At 35.4% G+C, this 23,324-nt stretch overlaps 1 protein-coding gene and 1 long non-coding RNA gene across 2 annotated transcripts; one reads left to right on the plus strand and one right to left on the minus strand.

The window, feature by feature from the left end:
• Positions 1 to 282: 282 nt before the first annotated feature.
• On the plus strand, positions 283 to 16,329 carry LOC149536884 (uncharacterized). The gene is made up of 2 exons (XR_016357289.1): positions 283 to 1,690; positions 16,136 to 16,329. It is a non-coding gene; the product is annotated as an uncharacterized LOC149536884 (long non-coding RNA).
• LOC149536885 (cytochrome P450 734A1-like) lies at positions 1,965 to 13,324 on the minus strand. Its single transcript, XM_089805443.1, has 5 exons — positions 12,732 to 13,324; positions 12,306 to 12,529; positions 3,895 to 4,136; positions 3,108 to 3,501; positions 1,965 to 2,601 (listed from the first exon to the last, which is right to left on the minus strand). The coding sequence occupies exons 1-5, from the start codon at positions 13,003 to 13,005 to the stop codon at positions 2,176 to 2,178; spliced, it is 1,560 nt and encodes a 519-aa protein (XP_089661569.1). The 5' UTR covers positions 13,006 to 13,324; the 3' UTR covers positions 1,965 to 2,175.
• Positions 16,330 to 23,324: the final 6,995 nt, after the last annotated feature.

Here is a 23,324-nt window from a genome sequence, read left to right on the forward strand (position 1 = left end):
TAACTATGTAGTTTTTGAGTCAAACTCATTGACCCATGTTTCATGAATAATTAAGTCCTTTTAACAATATTAAAATTTGACTTATTGTAGAAAATATCCACTACTTAAGAACCTCTATCTATGTTAAACAAAAAAATCAATTTATTTAAAACTAATTGATATATTCCACTAGACATATACAAAATGTAACATCTTAATTCAAGTCAAGATATCTAAATTCAATTTACATATATTCCACTAGACAAGTGTATAAACTTTGACATATTAACCGTGGACGATGTTTATGCCAAGATGTTTCTTTGTCAGAAGAATATGGTGGCTGCTGAGGGAAGGCTCTGGCCTGCTAAACTTGAGGCCATCACATAAATGGTGGAGGATGTTTATTCATCTAATTATACATATTTATCAAATTTATGCAAGCAAATAAACTTTGACATATATTCCAGTGGACATATACAGAATGTGTATATACTTCACGTTTCATGCGTTGACGACGGGAATGACTGCTCGCAGGCGGATTCTTTCGTATGGTTAAGAATTTCTCTCTATAAACCCTACACAAAAATTTCATTTCGGAACCTGGCCATGGAAGACAAGGCATGATTTCTAATGAATGGCCATATAATTCAGGACCTACACCGCATAGGCAGCTGCTTTTTCTTTCATGTGTTTTCTGAACTCACCTGCAAGCTGACTTTTACCTTTCAAACAATGAACGACGCTGACGTCGAAGGCCTTTTAGCAAGACTCCACCGTTGATTGGAAAAGTTAGCCTGCTTCTTTCATATGGGAACGCCTACGGCGTAATAATAAGATACTTTCAACCCTCCTCACTTGTACTTTAAAATACTTTTTCCTATAAAATATAGTTGAATAAACTTGATTAAAAAATTACAACACTATGTAATTTACTGAAAAGGTTTTATATATCTTCAATCTCCAGTCGGTGATTTGGAGTTCGGGTTTTGACGTAGCATGCAGTTTTTAGAGGCACCGCGACCACTGACCATTTTTTATTGTTGGAGACAATTTTTGTTATTTCAAATACATTTCTTTCGTGTAAGTTCGTTCATAATGAGTGCGAAACATTGCAAAGCTTCCTGTCGCCGCTGTAGCCTTACTTATTTTTGTAGGGCTTTTTGTAGCTGTTGTAGCCATGCTTTACCTTTTGAAAGTCACATTGTAATTGTAATTTAAGAGAAAACTGCGAATTTTTGTAGGACTTTGTTTATGTATTTTTGAAAGGGTTTTTTTAAGGGTTGGGAGCTGGGATGTATTCCAAATTTGGTATTTTGGATCCTCTATATGAAAAATCTATAGAGAATGTATAATTGGATTTAAAGTTTGGATTTAAATCTTAGTGTCTCGCCTAAAGAGGGGGTTCATAGATTACCAGCCACAGAAAATCATGTGGTATAAAGCCCTTTCGAATAAGACACAACAAAAGAGTACAAGAATAGCAATTATTGCCCACCTACAGAGATTCACTGTTTTCTCTCGGGTTACAGTATCCCTTGCAAAGATAAGTATGACTACAGCGGCTACGGAAATACATGCAGGTAAACTGTTTGACAAAACCACTTGGTTGAAAGAGATGAAAAATCTGGGCAAGAATCAAGAGGGGTGCATATTTCACTGTACAAAACAAGTATTGTGCAACTGAAAACAGGCAGCAAATGCATTAACAAAGGTACTGCCAAGAAACAAGTTCTGAGTTTTTTTTTTGTAAGGGACAAAATATACTGCAGCCTGATTGAGAAATAGTCACATGTTTAAGGTTTTAGTTTTGTACAATTAGACCTTTTTGTTTGATAAATATAACACACATACCAGCTGTGTAAGTGCTGTTGGGAATAGATTTGTTACATGTTGGTAAGTTAATCTGGGTAGTTTATATGGGAAAGTGGTTAATCCAACATTCTAAATGCAGTAAACATTTATTATAATGTATGAACGATATTAACTTGGTGATAAATATTATCTTATTCATGATATTAAGTCCAGAAAAGATGATTATTCCCAACACCCCTGTTTAGAATTACTATTCTACACTATCAAGTCTTGATGATAGATTTCTCTACATTTCAAAATAAAGCAAGTACAGAGGCTCTAATAGAAGACTATATACAACTTTTAGAGAAATTACTAGGCAGTACTGTTTTCAGATATTTCATATTAGTCCATGCTGAAGATAACTTGAGCTCCATATTGAGGTTTCAGGGTTATTAAAAGCATAGGAGCATGGGTATAGGCAGGCGAAGTGCCAAAAGAAAACTTTTGTAGAATCATGGCCAACACTAATTTGGCTTCCAACAAGGCAAAGTTCTGACCCACACATGTAGTTGGACCCGCTCCAAAGGGCATGAACGCCATTGGATGCTTTGCAGCCTTTGCAATTCCTTCACTAAATCGCCCTGGGTTGAAATCATTGGCATCACTTCCCCATAAAGCAGGATCATGATGTATTACAAGGATTGGAAGGTCAATTAGAGTGCCTGCAGGAATCGAAAGCCTTCCAAGTTTTGTTGCCTTGTATGCCTGCCGCGGTAGAAATACTGCAGGTGGATACAGTCTCAAGGCTTCATTTATAATCATTCCCACCTAGAAAAACATCCATACAATACAATATTTTATGGGACATCCAAAATGTTGCTATTGGATTCAAATGCCAGTGCTTGTTCAACAGTTTAATTATCACTTGTTGAATTGGGTATTGCTTCCCAGTACTTCCGGTGATTTTATATTTTTGCTTAAGACTCTATGAATAAATTTGAATAATGTTTCTGCTTTTTGTTTCATTTCTTATACCAACTACTTACCCACTAACTCTTATAGTTTACCTTCTTTGATATCATTTTACGTATGCCCTATATCTTAGAGTGAATCATATTCCCTCCACATGTTTAAATTTACAAAATAACTGCATCTACGTTTCTTGAATGTGTCAGCAGGTGCTTCATGTGCAGGGAAAAGCAAAAGGGTCCTAATTAAATTCAGTTTTTAAGAGCAGAAGCAAACGGCCTGTCCTGAAATTTATCAGTTTACAAAATCCAAAACACTTTATGATATTTGCATGGAAATTTCAGTTTGAGTTAGACGGCCCTTACAATTTTGAGGCGACTTAAGTTTTCTGCATCTGGGTAATTGTTTCTCCCACATACTTCCCTCACCTCTCTGCGACCTTGCTCTTGCCAATCTTGATGTATGCTCAACAATATTATACACCATGTCAATAGTACTGACGTCGTTTCATGACCGGCAAAGTAGAAAGTCTTACATTCATCAATGATTTCCTCTATAGTCAGGCTTGCATTACTTTTAAAACCGACTCCCACCTGCTTCTTGCTCTCAGACATCATTAAACCGAGCAGATCGACTCCATAGCTACCTGTTTTCTCCATTGCAGCAGTCTTTTCCCTGGCATCTATAACTTCTCTTACACATCTTCTAATTTCTTTCTCCATATTCCAAAGTTGCCTATTTTTTGTAGTAGGCAGAAACCTGGTAAGAGGAGTCACTTTCAAATATTATAAAATATAAGAAACCAACATAAGTTAAAGATTCTGAATACTTTAGAATATGAGTATACTCGATGTTCCAAGTCGTTTACCCTATTGATTAAAATATATTCACAGGATAAAAATTCCTCAACAGAAAAACACTACCAAATACAGATAATTTCTGAAGGACAAAAGCATTTTAGATGGGATGATATAGTTGCAAATAAGTGGTCCTCTCAACTGTAAGACAAGTATTGGAAAATCTCTCCAACGATAGTTTCAAGACAAAAATAACAGGGTCAGTGAAAAAATAACATTTCATTGAAAATTTTGATTGCATTCTGTTGGAAGTTAAGATTGAAAATTGTGCTGTCATAACACATTAGTTTGTCACCTGAAACCTGGAATATAAACTCTGCGAAATAATTCGGATGTAAGAATCATCTGTTTGTCCTGCATATCAAAGATATTCTTCCCCTCTGTAAAACTGCTACCAAATGCTGTGTGGGCAATAATATCTGCGGTGAGATCACGGAACTCCTTTTGCACTTCAATTTCTGATGCACCTGACAATATCAACTTCCCCCATTCATCCAACATTTTGGCACTGCTTTTCACAATTGTTGGAATCATACCCTGTATTAACAGAACAAATACAATCAAATATCAAAGACTAAAACTAGTGAACATATATTCCAATGAAACCCTGAGTAAAAATATCAAAATAGAGAAGCATATAGTAATTTACCAAATAATCTGCATAGTTTCTAACAGATAAGGGTAGTTTTCTGCAGAGTTCTGCATCTGGAGAATAGTTAAGATAAAAGTAAATTCTACAAATTGGAACAGAAAATCGATGATAGAAACTCATCAGCCAAGACAAGGTTAAATCTTATGGCTAAATTGACAAGCTCAAATTAAAATTGGTTATTACTTATTACAAACATAATCAAAGTGCTTAACAAATCTAATGGTTAATTTGATAAGCTCAAAGTAGGATTGGTAGTTACGAATTAAAAACATAATCAAAGTGCTTAACAATTCAGTGTTTCATGCTTGCATTATGTATTTTGAATCTTATGATTTAGTGAATTTGAGTGAAAAACTAATGCATGTAAATGTTTTAAAAATGTAAATCATATTCAATTGCACATCCCAACACACGTGTCATATAGAATGATGTCTCAATTCAATAGGACTACATGTACCCTTCACTTGCCAGTTTGTTAAACAGTACTGATGAAAACTTGTATGTAGCTCCACGGTCTTCCATTTATCTTGTTATAACTGCTGGAAAAATGTGCCACCTTGGACTTAAATCACACAGAGTCTCAGGGAAGTATTCTGCTGTCAAAATGACCACGATCTTGCACTCAGAGATGATCTTTCAGCACAGGCGTGACCATTAATTTTGGTTTCTTCATTGGAAACATCATTTCCTTAATAGAGTGGATTGAGTTCATATTATTTTAACTGTGGCCTTAAGTAATATGACCCTGCAGTAGACATCCTTCTAAGAGTGGCTTAAGGTTCGGGACTAGAAGCTTCTTAAAACTGATGAGTTTCAGGGTTCAAACACTCACCAATGCTTGTAATGAGGCACAAGTCCAAATTTTGCCATGGAGATAATTTTATGAGGGAATTGGCCATGGAATGCTAAGGGGGCTGCATAACCTAGGGATTACACCTAATCAGTGAAACCATCTTGGCTATGTAAATAGTAAAAAAACCCAATAGTCTGCCCTTGCATGCTTCGAAACAGGGTTTTGTCCTTCATGATGAGGCACTGATCCATTAATCCATTCACATAAACCTTTTAAGAAGATTGATGTTGTAATGTCCCAAAAAAAATCATGACTCAATTAAATCAATTGATTAAGTAGTCCCAAATTTAACAATATCTTACAGACCCTTACAATTAATTAATTAATTATAAAATAAAAAGTCATAACTAATGTTGGCCTCCTCGTAACTCTTTGGAAAGCTTCCTGGAGCTCTTTATAAGGCCATGGTTTGCATTGAACGAAAGCATTGTGGAGTTTTATGTTTCACATATATTTGCAATTCCAGTTGGAATTCAGTCTTGTTCACTGTTTTGGAGGTGCAAGATCCTCCCTATTCTGTTTTAGTGGGAAGTACTCTGCAATCCTACTCTTCCTATTGTCCAAATCTTTGAATTCGTTAGTTGAAGACAAATCTGATGTAATTTGAGATCTATCTGTATAACCTGAGAATGCCTCTCTGTTCTTAGTGAATTTGTTTGGGTGGATGTTGTGTGCTCTGTGTTGAAGCGTTATTCATTAGCATTAATATATCTGGAATTTGCAATATCAATTCAGTTGTTAGTGAATATAAGTAGCATGCCCTGTCAGCTGGCCTGAAGATCTGAAGAACATTGGTCATTCACCCTTTTGACGGGTCAAGAAGTCATTGTAGGGCTGAACACCATACTAAAGAAATCATAAGTGTTTGACTGTACAGTGGAGTTGGCTATGTTGTACATATATCCTTCCATAAAGTGATGGGAGTATAGGGGTAGTTGGAAGGAGAGAAGTACGAGCGGAAATCACTGTACCAACATCTGATAGCGTGGGGCAAAGTGAGATGATTGCACATGGTGGAAAACATACTTTGCACAAAATTTGTGACCCATCATACGTGGAGTGATTGCACATAGTTTGGGACATTACAATGGTATTAGAGTTGGTGATATAACCAGTCTGTTGGGTATAGTTGGCTGTGGACAAGATCCCAATTAGTAGACAAGATGGGGAATGAAGCGCTGAAGCCAGAGAAGCCTGAGATGATGACATTGCTACAGGAGCTAAAAAGAGGACAACAAGAGCTCAACAAGACTTTGGTGAATGGACAACAACAGCTTGGTAAGACTTGGGAAATGGGACAACAAAAAACTGGTGAAATGCTTCAACTTTTGGTGGAAGGAAGGAAAAATGGAGGTCAGAATGAGCACAATGATAATCCTGTCAATTAGAGGCCTCATACACAGCATTCCACATGCACCCAATGATGTTGATATTTCCCCAAAGAACTGAACAATGCAAAGAACAAGAGTCTATCTTATTGGAGTTGCAATATCAATTAAGGCAAGCTTGGGTTGATGTAGGGTTTGGAGTAGAGCTACAATTCAAGGATTATGTAGATTTGCAGATGAAGTATTCAAAGAGCCATGACTATCACAATAATGACATCAAGTGAAAGCTTGACGAGTTGAACCTATCTACTTTTGATGGATCCGAGAAGACATCAAAGAGCATGGTACAAAAAGAAGATACCTACTTATAGCTCAATCCAATACTTGTAGACAAAGTAATCAAATTTTCAGCTCTACACTTGAAAGGGTTGCTTACAAATGGTGGCACCATGAGATGGTCACCTTCAGTCATGACTAAGTTACTTCATACACAGATTTCATAGAGAGATACATTGATCGCTTTGATGGGAAGGATCTAGAACTCAACTTCAAGGAGTTGGCACAACTGAGACGGGTGAGACCAATGGACAATTATATCTCAAAATTTTAAAGATTATTAGTGCTAGTTAATGACATTTTTGAGAGATAAGATAATAATATTAATGTCCAACAAAAAACCACAAGGGTTTATGGGACTAAGCATACAAACAAAAGAGCCAGCCAAATTTGAAGCACCAAACGGTGACTGAGAAGAAACAAAACAAGACACAAGACCAAGAGACACAAGGTAAGGACTAAGAATCCTTCCTTGGTACAAAGTAATCAGTCACAAAAGGATATAACCATGGACGATTCAAATTCATAGATCGTTGCCAAGAACAACTGGAGGAGTGTTGTTGCTTGGAAATATTGGTACAATGTCTGACCGATCTGGAGGGAGTGATGCTGGATGGCCTTTTCACACCCCATGGTGGAGACAAGGGGGATAAAAAGGCAGTGATGAGCTAGTTTGAGGTATGGCCCTATAGGGTATGCTAGAGAAGACTTGTAGTACTATTCATGGATGAATTGATGGAATCCCTCAAGGGTTAGGTCAAAGGTTTCAACCCCAACACACGCATGATGACAATCAATAGGGAATGTGACATGGAGACTTTGTCTTCTTCTAGGAGATACAAACATGCCAAACCACCACTCGCACACAAGGAAAAGGACAAGAACTCATTCCCGAAGAAGCCTTTGCTAGACAAGGCCACCAAACAAGAGCTTAGGAGAATGAAACTTTGCTTCACATGTAAGGAGTTGTGAGAGCCAGGTTGTCGATGCCTATGAAAGGGAAAGATCCACTACATTAAGGCAATATCTGACAGTGAGCAGGAGAATGAAGCACTAGAGTTGTAGGAGGAAGAGTAGGCTAAAGAAGAAAAACCTATGTAGACAAAATTGCCGCTCGTAAAAAAGGGGAGGTATCATTTATGCATTGGCCAATACACCAAGGTGTAGTGTATTTTAGGTTTGTGTTACACTCCAAGGGCAACAAGTCATAGTCATGCTTGATAATGGGGACACACTCAACTACATCTACTTGCCAATCATGGGTAGGAGGGGTTTTCATATAGAGGAGCATAAGGGGTTCATAGTCAAGGTGGTAGGAGAAAATTCAGTATCATGTACTCATTTGGTTTTGCAACTAGTGTCACAATGGGGAACTACACAATGACAAATGATTTCTTCATAGTAGATTTGGATGACACAGATGTCATCTTAGGCATTCAGTGGATAGAGACCCTTCACTAGGGAACATAAAGTTTCAAGAGGATGTAGTTCTCATATGAAGTGGATGGAAAACAGTGGTATTGTGAGGAATGTCGAATTGTGGTAGGAGGGAGGTTTTGGCAAAGTGGATGGAACCAATTAAAAATGATGAAATTGTTTGGGCAGCACGATGTTTGGTTTCCATTAAACCTCTGACTGGACAACAAGCATGCTACCACGATGAGCTTTAGGTAGTGTTCGACAGACATGGTTTGGTCTCCGCAAACATTCTTCTAGGTACATCTGCACATAGAGCTTTTGAGCATATGATCGAGTTGGAAGAGGGAGTCAAGCCTATTATCAACATGCACTATCACCATCCCAAGAAGTTCAAAGAAGAGATAGAGAAGACGATCCAAGAACTCCAAGACAAAGGATGGATTAGACCCAGCTCCAACCCCTTTGCCTTGGTAGTGTTGATGAGGAAGGACAAGGTTCTCAAGATGTACACTGAGGATGTGCGTCGACTAATGAGTGTTGAATAAGATGACCTTCGAAAGAAGATGCCCCATTCCCAAGATTGGTTGAGTTCTTAGATAAACTACACGAAGCGGCCTACTAATACAAGATTGATTTATGTTTCGATTATCACCAAATCCGCACGAGGGAGTAATATAAAATAGTATTTCATTGTCGCTATACACACTATGAGTTCTTGGTCATGTCATTTGGATTGACCAATGCTCCAATAACTTTCTAGTCTTGCATGACCCACATCTTGAACAAGTAGTTGAGTAATTTTTTGTTGTTGTTCTTTAATGGCATACTTATTTACAGTAAGCATTTGAGGCATTTGGATGAAGTGCGAGGAATCAGCAAGTAACAGTCATTATTTTTGAAGAAGTCGAAGTGCGAAATTGGGATGACCGAAATTTGATCCTTAGGACATGCCATCAATTATCGAGGGATTCAGGTGCATTGTGAGAAAATTCAGCCAATTCTTGTTTGGCCCACACCTAGGACACTTGTGGAGCTGCATAGGATCTTTGGGTTGTGCAGTTACTACAAACAAATATGAAAAGATTTTTGTAGCTAGGAGTACTACTCACAAACCTGATGAAGAGTGGAGATTTCCATTGGGATGATCAAGCATAACAAGCCTTCGAAAGATTGAAGGAAGTTATGAGTACATGTATGGTATTGGCATTACTAGACTTCACTTGACTCTTCATCCTAGAGTGTGATGAGTTAGGAGAAGGCATTAGAGTGATCTTAATGCAAGATTGTCATAACATTTCATTTGAGAGTTGAAAACTCTTAGAAGTCAAATGATTGTACTTAATCTATGATAAGGAGATCCTCACCATCATGCATGCATTGACCAAGCTTCGAGAATGCCTCCTTTAAGTATAATTTGTTGTAAGGGCAGACTATAATACTCTAAAATATTTCCTGGAGCAAGGCTTGAATGAGCGACAACATAAATGAGTGAGAAAAATCCGATCATATAATTTTGACATTGAGTACATGAAGGGGAAGAGGAATATGGTGGTTGACACACTATCAAGGAGACCTTCCATATGTTAGTTGTCACAGATTGGAAGGCCCGCAAGTTACTACAAGAAAACCTTTGCATGCTAGTTGATGGATGGTAAAATGCGGGATGATAGGTACAAGGTGGTTGGTGATATCATCTACTATAAGGAGAGAATCTATTTGGTACTTGAATCAAAGCTGGAGGAGAATATTTTGAGAGAAGTTCACAATTCACCTTTGGCAGCACACCCAAGGTACCTTAAGATCTATTGGCAATTTTGGGAAAGGTATGCTTCGAAGGGCCTCAAACATGAGGGAATGTACCACTTGCCAACAAAACAAATCTGAGCATACATTGCCTCCAAGGCTAGTTCACCATTTGTCAATACTTGATCAGAATTGGAAAAGCATCTCGATGGACTTCATCACTGAACTTCCCAAGGTGCAAGGGAAGGATTGCATTTGTGTTGTGGTGGATTTCTTGACCAAATATGGCCATCTCTTTTCCATTCCTGTAGGATTTCAGGCAGCTCAAGTAGTAGGGTCATTCTTCCAAGAGGTGTTCCACTTGCAAGGCCTTTCACGGAACAAAGTCAAAGACAAAGATAGTTGTTTCCTCAGCACTTCCTAGATGGAACTTTTTGGCTTGGTAGGTGCAATGTTGTCACCAAATATGAGCTACCACATGTATATGTGGAGATTGTGAACAAGTGATTGGGGGGCTAACTGAGGAGCTACATTGCAAGAAAGCGTGGACTGGTGAGCTTCATTTAGAACACTACCTACCACATGCCAATAGGTATGTCTCCCTTCAAAGCTCTATATGGATATGAGGCTTCATCATTCATGGATTTGGCATTAGGTAACAATCGTGCATTGAGGCCAAGGATTGGTTGCAAGAGAGTTTGGATATCCTCTGGTCTCTCAAGGATAACCTACAGCTAGCTCAGAATCAACAGATAATGCATGTGGGGGAAGTTGACTATGAATTGGAGCCTCTAGAAGGAAGTCAGATTCACAATGTCTTTTCATGTTTGTGTGTCATGGTTTTCAAGGACTTCGACCTATTGATGAAGAGGGGAACTCACATTGGATCCCGCAGAGATCATCAATGTCAATGAGTGGAAGTCAAGGTCATGCACCATCAGCAAGTACCTAATTCGCTGGAAGGATCTACCAATTAAAGATGCCCTATTGAAGAGTGGAAAAATCTTGGAACATCGGAGTTTGCAATTACTTGAGGGCAAGCAATTTCTTGGGTCAGGAGTACTATAATATCCCCAAAATATTTATAACTTAGTTTAATCAATTGATTAAGTGGTTCCAAAGAAAATAAAATCTCACATGCCCTTTTAGTTAATAAATTAAGTATAAAATAAAAATTAATAAATAACTAATGTTGACCTTGTAATCCTTCAGGAAACTTCTTGGAGCTCTTTAAAAGGCCATGGTTTTGCATTGTAGGAAAGCATTGTGGAGTTTTATGTTTCTTATATATTTGCAAATCCAACTGGAATTTCAATCTTGTTCACTATTTCATAGGTGCAAGATTCTCCCTGTTCTGGCATTTGCGGTTTCAATGGGAGTCACTCCTCCCTCTGTTTTGCCTATGGTCCAAATCTGTGAAGTCTTCAGTTGAAAACAAATCTGATTTAATAGTGAGATCTATCTTTACTATTTGAAAATGCAACTTCTTTGCTCTTACTGATTTGTTTGGGTGGATGCTATGTACTCCATGTTAAAGTATTATCCATTGGCATTAGTAATCTGGAATCTGCGATAGTAATTGAGTCCTTTGTGAATAAATATGTGTGTGTGTGTCTACATATGTATATGTATATATATGTGTGTGTATGCGTGTATATATACATATACATATGTATATGTATACATACATGACAACTTACAATGTACATATAGATATATACATATGCATATATACATACATACATGTATGTACATACATACATACATACATATATATATATAAAACATACCTCGTCAGCTGGCTCGAGGATCTGAAGAATAGAAGTCATTCGCTCTTCTGATTGGTCAAGAAGGGGTTGTACAGGTGAGTGGTGTATTGATGGTGCAGAAAGTGTTTGACTGTAGGGTGAAGTTGGATCTGCCATACCGGTACTGTGCAGGTATCCTTTTGTTGCTGAGGGGAAAGTATGGATAGTTGGAAGGAGAGAAGTACGAGCCGAAATCACCTTACCAGCATCTGATCATATGGAACAAGCAGTCCATATGGAAGCCATGTTCTGCCATACCTGGAGTGCCGCACTTCGCTAGGTGCTTTATAGACGCGCAAAGTACATCTATGTTTATGCAAGATTATATCATTTCTCCTCTTTCAGCTCTCTTATCATCTTGAGGATGGATCATGGAGTGTGATTCGAAACATTGATGCAAAAAACTCTCACACAATCGAATTCAGAAAATTCATTATCTATATCTACATCTATGTTTATTTAGCCAAAGGAAATTGATAGACATCTCTCTAAAAGCAGAATTCAATTTATATATTATATCATTCTTGTCCTAATAAAAAACATTAATACATACATTCAGTGCCTTACCTTCAAGAGATCCATATGGAAAGCTGGATTGATGATTTTCCTGTGCTGAGCCCATTTCTCACCTGTCAACCCAACAAGTCCCTGTCCAACCAGTTGCCTCGAAAGGGGATTGGTCGGAGGTTTTGTATAGCTGCCAAATTTAGTGGAACATATCTCCTTAATAAGCTCAGGGTGGGGAACAATCAACCTGGCATTCGGCCCAAACCAGAAAATGAAGTCCTGACCTATATCACATGTAAGAACTTTATTAGTCTACAGGATCGTCATAAACTTGTATCTTATTCTTAATAACTCACTGTTCTTCTTAATCAGCTATTATTCTAAGTTCTAACAACGCACAAGTAGGATCTGTGGTGCTAAGTAGGATTCCTTCAATATTCTTAATGGAATCCCAGATGCTTAGAAGATACAAAATACAAAGTGTACCATAGGTTTTGGCCCACTGATGTATATGGGGAAGAACTCGAGGGATTATGTCATGTGAGAATGCAGGCATTGGTTTGGACTTATTCTCATCCGTCATTCTGGATATATCTTTAAAGTTCCCATAGAATAGCTGGTAAGGAGGACCCCTGATTCCTTGGGCTTCAAAGGATTTTTTCACTTGTAGAGGCTTCCACCAAATTGTTGTTACAATCTTGAGCAAAAACAAAACCAAACCAGCACAAACAGCCGCCAAACCCCAAAATAGCCACTCCATATTACAGTAATTAACACCCAGCGATTCTTTGGTAATGAAAGGTTTAGATCTGCAGTATCTCTGTCTACGCTGACCAAGAGGAGGATCCTTTCTCTTCTTGAAATTATATATGCATGAAGAAAATGACGTTCATTGAGGGGAACCAGATAAATGAATGAAAACAAAATTCACGTAATTACAAAGGTTAAATTTGGCTTTCGGGTCCCGAGATCTGCTTCAGACAGGAAAATCATACTGACAATCGCCGGCCGAAAATTTTACCGTAGATTTAGAGGTGTCATATCATAGAATAGAGTGTTTTATTGTATTTAAATCTACACCCGCATCAAAAGTCACTTCAGTCGTTTTATCTTTATAGTAAAATATGTGTTAATATATTAGAGTATAAATTGGAAACCGAATCTATATATATATTGATGAATAGAATTTTTCCATTAATTATATACAAATAAATATAAAAGAGGACAACAAGAGTTGTTAATGGGAAAGTATCATTTAGCAACAACAACAGTGTCCTGCTGTCCACATTCATATAAAAAACATAATATACAACTAAGATAATTCCTCTTACATATTTTTTGGAATTGCAGTGGAATTCTGTTTTTAGTTTTTCGTCATGCCTTATGGTGAAAGAAAGTAGTTGTAGATCTCAATCTTAAAAAATAATATAGTGGTTGATACTACAAGACAATTTATTTTACTTAATAAAAGTAGATGTTTGGCTCTCTTTTCTAACCATTAGATTTATCCAGGAGAATTCAAAGGTTCTTTTGTGCTCACAACTACAGCGTTCAAAAGATCATGTGAAGACCAACAATCAGCTTGACTGAATTAATTCCATTTATAGACATGATGCCTTTTGTTCTCACCCACTCCAACAAATGTTAAAGTTTAAACTGTGACATGTCATGATTAATTACTGCAAACTGGACCTCCAAAGAACATAAATTAAATCTATATATAGATACATATATTTTTGGGCTAATGATAGAACATTCATAGAAATTTAATTATGAAGTGTATTTCTATCATAAAAATATAAAAGATGTTATCTACCATCATATTTCAATTTTGGGGTGATTAAAATAAACAAATAAGGATTGTGTATGATTGTCTCAAAATTTCATAACCAATATGATGAAAAGGAAAATGTTATTTCAATGACCAATCCTTAACAAAGCATTTCTAAATACCATTATAAAAGACAATTTGCTTTTTATAATTGATTAGAGAACAAAATAGATCATATGATTTCAATACTAGCATCAAACATTTAGATTATGACTATAACTTTGTAGTTTTTTTTATTATGAGCTAAACCGATCATGCACTAGATTATCTTAAGTTCCTCACTTTACACAATTTAAGATATTGTGTGTAATTATTTTCTTGGCTAACCTTTCAAGATAAATATCCCACGAGCACATTAATAAAAGTAAGAAATAATTTGCCATATTTCTTTTATGAATCTATATAGTTACCCATACGTTACTTCACAAAGCTCCAAATTCTTAAGATAGGAGCTAATAGTGATCTAGTTTCTTGTTGGTTTGAAAGCATACCAAACATGCTTTCGTTTATATTCAAATTTTCTATTCTAAAACCAATTCAACTTTGTGTTTTACAAAACCATTCATTCTATTTGAATTATCATTAGCTTCTTTGAATCTACCTGAAATATTCATATATAGCCCATTGACTTGGCTATGGAAATTAATTTTCTTCTTGCTTTTAGGAGAAAATATCTATCTTGACTATGCTTTTGATTACCTTATTCTTGGGTCCTAAGGACTTCCATAATACAGACGTAACTATCAAACCTCAAGTTCAAAGTAGTGTAAAATGGCTCTACCCAACTCTTTACATAATTTTGGTAATTGATACTTGAAAGATGCATGCAAGAAGAAACCAAAAGGTACAAATTACAAATGTTAATGGAAGTTAATTATCTAAGGGATATATGAGGAGGGTCCCCAGGATCCCAAGCCTCCACTATCGGGTGGGTTGCGAGAGAGAATAGAGGCTAGCTATTATTATTTCCATTATGCATGGATTTTGAATTACTAACAAAATCATAGAGTTTGTTAGCATAGGCCTTTGAAGTTTTAAAACAAACATATGGGAATACAACTAAATTACATATAATTTTGAAGGTGTTAATGTCTAACAATTGCACATAACACTTAATGTGACAAGTGTTGAAAATTAATTTAAATAATTATTTTATATTCTATTGACAATTGGTTAAAAATGAATTAATTTGTTCTTTTTAGACCACATTTTTCTTCTACATGTTATTAAAACAACCATCATGTGTTAGAAGCATTTGAAATCTTCAAGTAATCTAACAAAAAATTTATTTTTTTGTCTTTTTTGACTTAGGCATTTTTTTCTTCTCCCATATTTGTTATTTTTTATATATTTTCATATTTAATTGAAATATAGCATAATATCAAATAAGAGGTACGTGAAATTCCTATCTTATGTAAGATTATTAACAATCATGTTAGAGAAGACACCTTCAAAAAACATGTATCCATGGAAAGTGATGCTACCTTATAGAAAGAAATTGTGAATGCTAATAAGAAGAAAAAAGAGGAAAGAACAAGCTTCATAAAGAATCTAAGGGTAAGTGCACAAACATAGGGGACCAAACACTTGCCAATCACTTTTTTGGTCATTGGTAAAAGGTTCCTAGTTCTACATAATCCAATCAGATTTTATAGAACTAAATCCATTGTTCTTAGACCTTCAAAACCTAACCGGTTATGAGTTAATATGGACCTTGGATTTAGGTCTTCAAAACTTGATCAAGTTATTAGAAAATCTTAATATATACCCAAAGATTTAAAAACTATCATTTTGTCTTCTTGAAGGTCCCACTATTATATCACTTTTTTTTATCTATAATAGGTCTGGATATTATTTGTCTCATTTTCTTGGAAATGATTGGTTTTGTCTTTTTTTCCCTTCATATTAATAATAATTTTAACTTGGCATTCTAACATAACCATTCATTTGTTGTGTTTTTCAAATTGTTATTTTACTTCAAATTATAAAATAATGATGCAATTTTTTTAATTTTGTGTGTGTATTTGATTATGTATTTTGATCATGATATTGTTTGTAGGACAATAAACACTCTACAATGGGAAGAACAAGAGAGGGATGATTGAAAAATAAGAGGTAGCAAATGAACAACTTGAAAGGAATGTATAAGAAGATAACATGAAGGTATATCGTTAAATGCACGTAATGTAAGTGATGATAATGTAATAATTTAAATTGACATGATGAATGCAACAAATTAAAATGTTCAACATACACCAATTGAAATGATTAGGATAGATACACCTAATTCAACTAATATAATGCACGTAATGCATCATTTCAATTTGATGTGATAAATGCGTGTAATACAAGTAATGGAAATGATGAACATGCACCTATGTTAACACCTAGAATAATTTGTAGAAAACCAAAGTTTCTAGATGACATTGATGAAAATATTTTGAGGTCGATGCATGATAAAATGTCTAAGATAAATTGTAGAAGAATTGTTGAAAATATTTAAAATAACTATTATGATAAATTAAATAAAAGTGGAAGATGCCAAGTTGTTGAAATGATAAAAAAATCTAAACTTTAGAGAGATAATGAGAATTTTTGGGTTAAGAACATTTGAAAATAGTAGTGAAAGAACCATCATGAGAAATATCTTTGATGCACACCAAGCCATTGGTTCAAAATCACACACTAACGATTTTAATATTACTTGACATGTCCTCACATCAACCATAATAGAAAAGGAAATATAACAAGAAAAACAAGTAAGTCATTAAGGATAAGTAGAACAACATTACACAAAGCCTGAGAGAGGTGAGATAAAATTGAGGATCCTAACAATGATTCTCTTTGGTTATTCTCAAGTAAACTCCTACGCAAGGATGAGGTTGTTCTTGATGCAGTAAGAAAAATAATTGAAAAGTTTTGACATGAAAAGACAAGGGCTTCACCAAACAAAAAAGATGTTGTCAAAAGGTGAATTTTGAATTAGAAACCACAAGCCACACACAAAACACTATTTGGGTATGACTCAAACACAATGTTATGAAATATTTCTTCAAAGCTTTCCTCAAATCAAAATCAACCCAAGATTTTTTGAGATGACAAAACCATTCAATGTAAAAATAAACCATACATGAACCACAAGTTGTTGTAGGGTACATGCTGATTTTTCTATGCAATATGATATTTATCTTTATATATGTTGTACTTTTCACATTAATGATGTTTTGTACGAATGTGGTTTACAAATGGCTCCTAAGTCATTGAGAGAATTTAGTGTCAATGTACTATGTAAATAAGATGAACATTACTATAAGAGGGTGTGTTTGAAAGGTTTTTCTCCTAAATATAGTGGTTTGTAATAGTTGTATAGATGCCTACACTTAGATAGCGTACATGAAATCAATAAGAAACTAGTTTCTCTTTTTAAAATACAAGTCAGTTACATATGGTGTTAATGATAGAAAAAAAGTAAAGAGGTGTTAGTAAAAAATGCTATATACATATAAGCTGATTTTATGAAACAATTTCTAAAGAAACTTTTCAATGAATATATATATATATATATATATATATATATATAGGAAACATTCAAGACTATGCTAAGGTACTAGGAGAGGAGGGGTGAATCAGTAACTTCTAAAACTTTAACAATTTCAATTCTTAATCTAATAAACCAATTAGCATTTAATTCATCACATCTGATCTAATTGCATGCATGAGAAACTGAAAACATGAAAGCATCCACAAAACTTGAACACAAAGATTTGGTGACCCAGGAACCTTCCAAATAGAAAGTAAAACTGGGGTGGGGATGATACCCACAGACTTTAGTACCACAGCATAAAGTTGGCCTATTAAGGCTTACATTTATCACTTTTGTTGATCTGCCCTGTTAGGAGCAAATAGGACTACTAGATCCACCTTGTGAAAGGATTTACAAACATACAATTAAGTATGCACTCGGTAAAGAGATTTAGAAAACACTGTTAGGTCTACCTTGTTAGAGGATTTTGACTGGTTCACCTGTTAGGATGAAGCATTAGATCTTTGATTTGGAACTAAGTTTGCTGATAGAGATTCCTTAGTGTACTGATCACCTTTCTGTAATATATTTGTCATTGTTGCTCCTTGTACTGATATGGCTTTTATAATTCTTTATCTACTGCATTCATAATACATATTCTTACACATTTGCATTCTGCACTTTCTTGCTCTTGCCTACATTTCCATACATTGGATATGATACAATACATCACATATATATACCAATCCAATTTACAAAATTACAAAATCGTCCATGACACAAGTTAACACAAATATTACAAAGTTGGCCCACATGAAGATACTTAGGTCCTAAAGACTAACTTGGTGATGTTCTAATACATGACATCCATTGTCACTGCTTAGCATCATCATGTTCTTGGTAGACCTAGAAGCTCTGTCCATACTGATCACTTTCAAGTAGTCTTGAACTCAGTTTGCACTGGTGACTCAAGAGATATTGTGCAACTCAGCAAATACTGAATCACTTGGTTACCATGAAGTAGCTTGGTTAACACTGGCTTCACATCACCTAAACTACAAACTTGGTAGATACTACAATGCTCAGTAAACATAGCTTTTGCATCACATGAACTGCAAACTTGGTAACTACTGATAAACGTGGTATACACTGAAATGCTCGGTTTGAACTGCAAGACTTCACACTAACTAAATCTTCTCGGTAACCACTAGAATTTGTCCAAAAGATTTGATAGCAACTATAGAACTCGGTGGCTACTAAATTACATGTAAAACATTATAAACTATTCAATGAGCTCAGTCGTTGTATAGAATCTTAATAAGTGTGTGTCCCTAATAAAAAACTTGACTAATATGTCAACAATCTCCCCCTTTGGCATTAGTGACAAAAACACTTATTAGCCCAAAATTGAATACCTTGTATTCATCACCATGTGATACTAGCTTGGTCTATTTTTGAGAATTTTTCAAAATTGATCTTTGTAAATATATACAGAGCATTTCTTCATCATAGCATATTTCTCCCCCATACAATGTGTTCCACTATGTACATATAACTTTTTCCCTCATATCATATCTCCCCCTGTAGCTCATCTCCCATATCTCACCTCTTCTCCCCCTTTTTGACAGTAATGCCAAAGATTTATTCTTACATATTTACATGGAGACACCAAAATGAGATAGGAATTCAGAGTGTACCTTGAGGGTAATTGCCAAAGTTTTATCCTAGTTTTAGTTTTATCCCAATTTTCTTGCAATACCTTGCATGTATGAATGGCAATTTGCACTTATGTTGATAATTCAATCATGTGGTTAGCAACAGAGAAGTTGTTATCATGAATTAGAGTTTTTGAATATACAATTTTTTTTTGCATAGAATCCATGACTGGAAGTATCATATTTTGTATATCAACCAATGTTGAGCAGATCCTTGCTTCTTCTCTTAACAACTCAGCTTGCATGTCTGTCAAGAATTTGATCTTCTTAAAATGCACAAAGCTTGAACTAGGGTCAAGTTGCAGCTGTTGAGCACTAGCTTTATGATCAATATTAATTTTGGACAATTTGTCCTTAACTTCCTTGGTATACTGAGTGACATCACATAGTTTTGCAAAAAGTGATGACACATTTGAACAAGACATCTCAAGATTGAACAAAATTGTTGAAAACTCAACTTGATGAATAGCTATTTGCTTAGCAATGTGCTCCAACACTTTATTATTGAATTTCTTTTCAGCCTTTTCAACCAATTTTTCTTGTCCTCGATGTCCTCTTTGAACTTTTAGACTGCCTCTCCAAGCTAAAACAAAATAGGTTGAGAAGAATCAACCTCAATTCCAATAGCCTTGGTCAAAATATTCTTGGCATCATCTATAATCTTATACTCTCTATCTCTTTCCTCTCTCAATCTTTGTTGCTTGGCCTTTTTCTGGAGGAGTTCACCAAATATGTGCATTTGATCTGTAGAAAGATTGTAGATATCCCATTTGGGAATTTCTATTTCCTCATCCAAACTTATATCTTCTTCTATCTCTTTTCCTTTCAAAAATTTTGTACTCGGTTGAGCCTTAGGCTCAACTGTCTTTGCACTTATTGCTTTAATGCCCAGAATGGAAACAATAGTGGACATACTCAGGCTTGTAGTAAAAATTGATATAGCACTGACTGATGGAATACTTACAAAAATGCTAGAAGAATCCAAAATTGATGAAGTCAAAATTGTAGAATCCAAAACTGAAGTAGACAAAATCGGAGAGCTTACCATGGATGCACTCAAAATTGTAGAAGTCAAAATTGGAGAGGTGATGACTGAAGAACTCAACTCGGTAGATGAAGAGAGGATTTTGTAGCTTGGTTGATGATGTTTCCATAGTTCTTACCCGTTTCTATAATATATTCATTTATTTGGTACAGTACAGGCACATCTTTACTCTAGACTACAGTGCCTTTGGAAGGGAAGAACTTCTAGACATAAAAGAATAAATAGGTTAATAGAGAACCAAATTTGCATAGGTTATTCTTGGAAGTTCTAATCCTTTCCATATTCTTATTGAATTGTCTCAATAATAACTCAACAAGGTCATAAGATAAATTGTTCTTCACCACTTTATATGCCAAATCCACAGCTTCACATGACACGATGTTAAGACGGCTTGAACTATATATCTTATGAGTTATAACATGAATACCAAACTTCAACTCTATATATGTGATACTGCTTATTTTCATGCCTCTGCCATCCCACTTAGCTAGGGTTTTCTATCCAAATCTGCTCAACCTGGGGTTTTAGTTTTTTTGGCTTTGGCGAGCATGGGAAGGCTAGTGATTTGATGAATAATTTTCTTCATTATCAATATTGGCTGCTCTAACCACAGTTGTCCATTATGCACCCAGCTAAGGATATACCTAATCCATTTAATTTAAAACTCTCAGGGCATATGGAGAATGTGAGTTAATCCTTCTGCTTCCAAATGTTGATGCTTGGGTTTTAAGGTTCGATCAACACATAACTGACCTAGGGCATCATCCATCTCTAGCGTACCAATTACTTGAATTGAATATTTAAAATGAGTTCGAATGCCATTAGCAAGAAGTACCTTGGGAGGGATTTGAGATTGAGGACCACTCGGGTTTAAGGTTTTAGCAACCATGGGCATGAACTTGAAATCTAGCACTTTCCATTCAACACCTCGAACCAATATGTCAGAACCTTTCTTGACCTTGCTACTATTAGATGTCATTTTCACTTGGTAGCTTGAGAGAACTTCAAAAAAAATTGTAGGAAATTCACTCAAGTTGCTTGATCACATAGAGAATAGCTCTTCGCAAAAGCACTCAAAAATTCACGGTGAGAAATGAATTCACTTCGATGCCTTTTGTTAAAAATTTTCCATTAATGCTTGGTACAGTGATAGATGAGTTGACATTATGCTTGATAGACTGCCATCCACTACTCTATATTGATCACTTGACGAATCTTCGTAACTCGTAACCATAAGTGCCTTCGTTACTCCTAACCTTGCTCAATAGAGTCTATGGCCTGACCTTACTCAGTAGAGAAGGTAGCTCGGTAATGACTGATACAAATCTTGCTCAATGATCCCTTTGTATCTTGCATATGGATTTGGATCTTTGTTACCTTTTAATTGGAATTGATTATGATGTCTTCTTTGATAGCCTGGTTCCAGTTCTTCCTTGAGAACTTAATTAGAAATTATAGAGTCACTCAATTCTTGAGTGACTTGACCATCATTACTAGGACTAGTATCCTCGATAGACTTAGGAATCCATTGCTATCTCATCTGCTTTCGAATGTTATCAACCTTTGCCTTCTCCTCATCTTCAATTTTACCAGTATTCATACAATTCTTGGCAAGATGACCAAGTTCTGTACAAATGAAACATCTTATAGTGGTACCTCTTTTCCTCATGTGATGTTTAAACAATTGATACCAATGTGTCCAAATTCTCCACAATAATGACAACTACACTAGGTATTCTAATCCCAACCAAATATTGCTTTCACAAGTTGTTCTGCAGGATTCAATGTCTTTGTTTTGCAGTCTGATTCCTTGTATCCATGTTTCTTACATTTATGATAGTTGCCTCCAAATTTTGGTTTCTCTTTGCATTCATTATCCTTGTGACCATGCTAATTGCAATTGTAGCATTTTCCATTTAACTTTTCTTTTCCATTGCTCCAACATTTGTTTGATGTATGACCTGTCTTAGCATAATGATTACAAGTAGGTCTTTGATTTTTTTGAGCACCTTCTTTGGAAGATTCACCTTCTTCTTTGTATCCAATTCCCACTTTTCCTTTTTTCCTATAGAGGTTTTGCTCATTTAGTTGATCCATGTCTACTTCAAATTTCATCATTCTTTCATTGATTTTCTTCTCAGTGTTTAGGCTATTTCTCAATCTTTCACTAATTTTTTTTTCAGATCTCAGCTCATTTTTTATTCTTTCATTGATTTTTCTTTCAAAATATAGATCATTCCTTATTCTTTCATTTTCAAGTCTTAGGCTCATGATTTCCTCATTTGCATTGGAGATTTGATCAATAAGGTCTACTTGCTGAAGGGATTGGTTTTGAATCTCATTGTTCCTTCCATCCATCTCTTCTTTTATCTTGTTTCTTTATTCCAAGACTTCACATAACCTTGCTAACTAAATTTCTTGTTCTCTTTTCAACTTTCTTTCTTCTTGCATGGAACCATTCTTTTTTATGAGTTCTTTGATTGCTTCATTTTCTTCATTTGAACTGCTTGAAGGGTGAAAGTCTTCAATTCTTTCTTCAATGTAAAGATGATCATTCATTTGATTTGAAAGTTCATTTCTTCTTTTCAGGGATTGGGAAAGTTGCTCCTTAGCTTTCTTGAGTTGGGCAATGGCCATTTCCAGATCCAACTTTTCATTGTCAATAGCTTTGTCAAGTCTGAATATCTCCATATCTTTGATCTTTGCTCAAGTTGTTAAACATTCTCCTGAGAACCAAAAAGCTCTGATACCAATTGTTGGAAATATTCAAGACTATGCTAAGTTACTGAGAGGGGAGGGGTGAATCAATAACTTCTAAAACTTTAACAATTTCAATTCTTAATCCAATAAAACAATTAGCATTTAATTCATCACATATGATCTAATTGCATGCATGAAAAACTAAAAACATGAAAGCATCTGCAACACTTGAACGCAAAGATTTGGTGACCAAGAAACCTTCCAA

This window comes from Cupressus sempervirens, chromosome 10 (assembly GCF_028749045.1).
Source record: "Cupressus sempervirens isolate cs-2001-9-10 chromosome 10, ASM2874904v1, whole genome shotgun sequence".
NCBI classification, from domain to species: Eukaryota; Viridiplantae; Streptophyta; class Pinopsida; order Cupressales; family Cupressaceae; genus Cupressus; species Cupressus sempervirens.

Excerpts from the sequence above, each read along its gene's own strand:
- LOC149536885 (XM_089805443.1), bottom strand. The coding sequence starts at position 13,005 with ATGGAGTGGCTATTTTGGGGTTTGGCGGCTGTTTGTGCTGGTTTGGTT. Across the intron at positions 12,530-12,731 it reads TCAGTGGGCCAAAACCTATG|GTCAGGACTTCATTTTCTGG; the intron begins GTACACTTTGTA and ends CATGTGATATAG. Across the intron at positions 3,502-3,894 it reads GTTTATATTCCAGGTTTCAG|GTTTCTGCCTACTACAAAAA; the intron begins GTGACAAACTAA and ends TCCTCTTACCAG.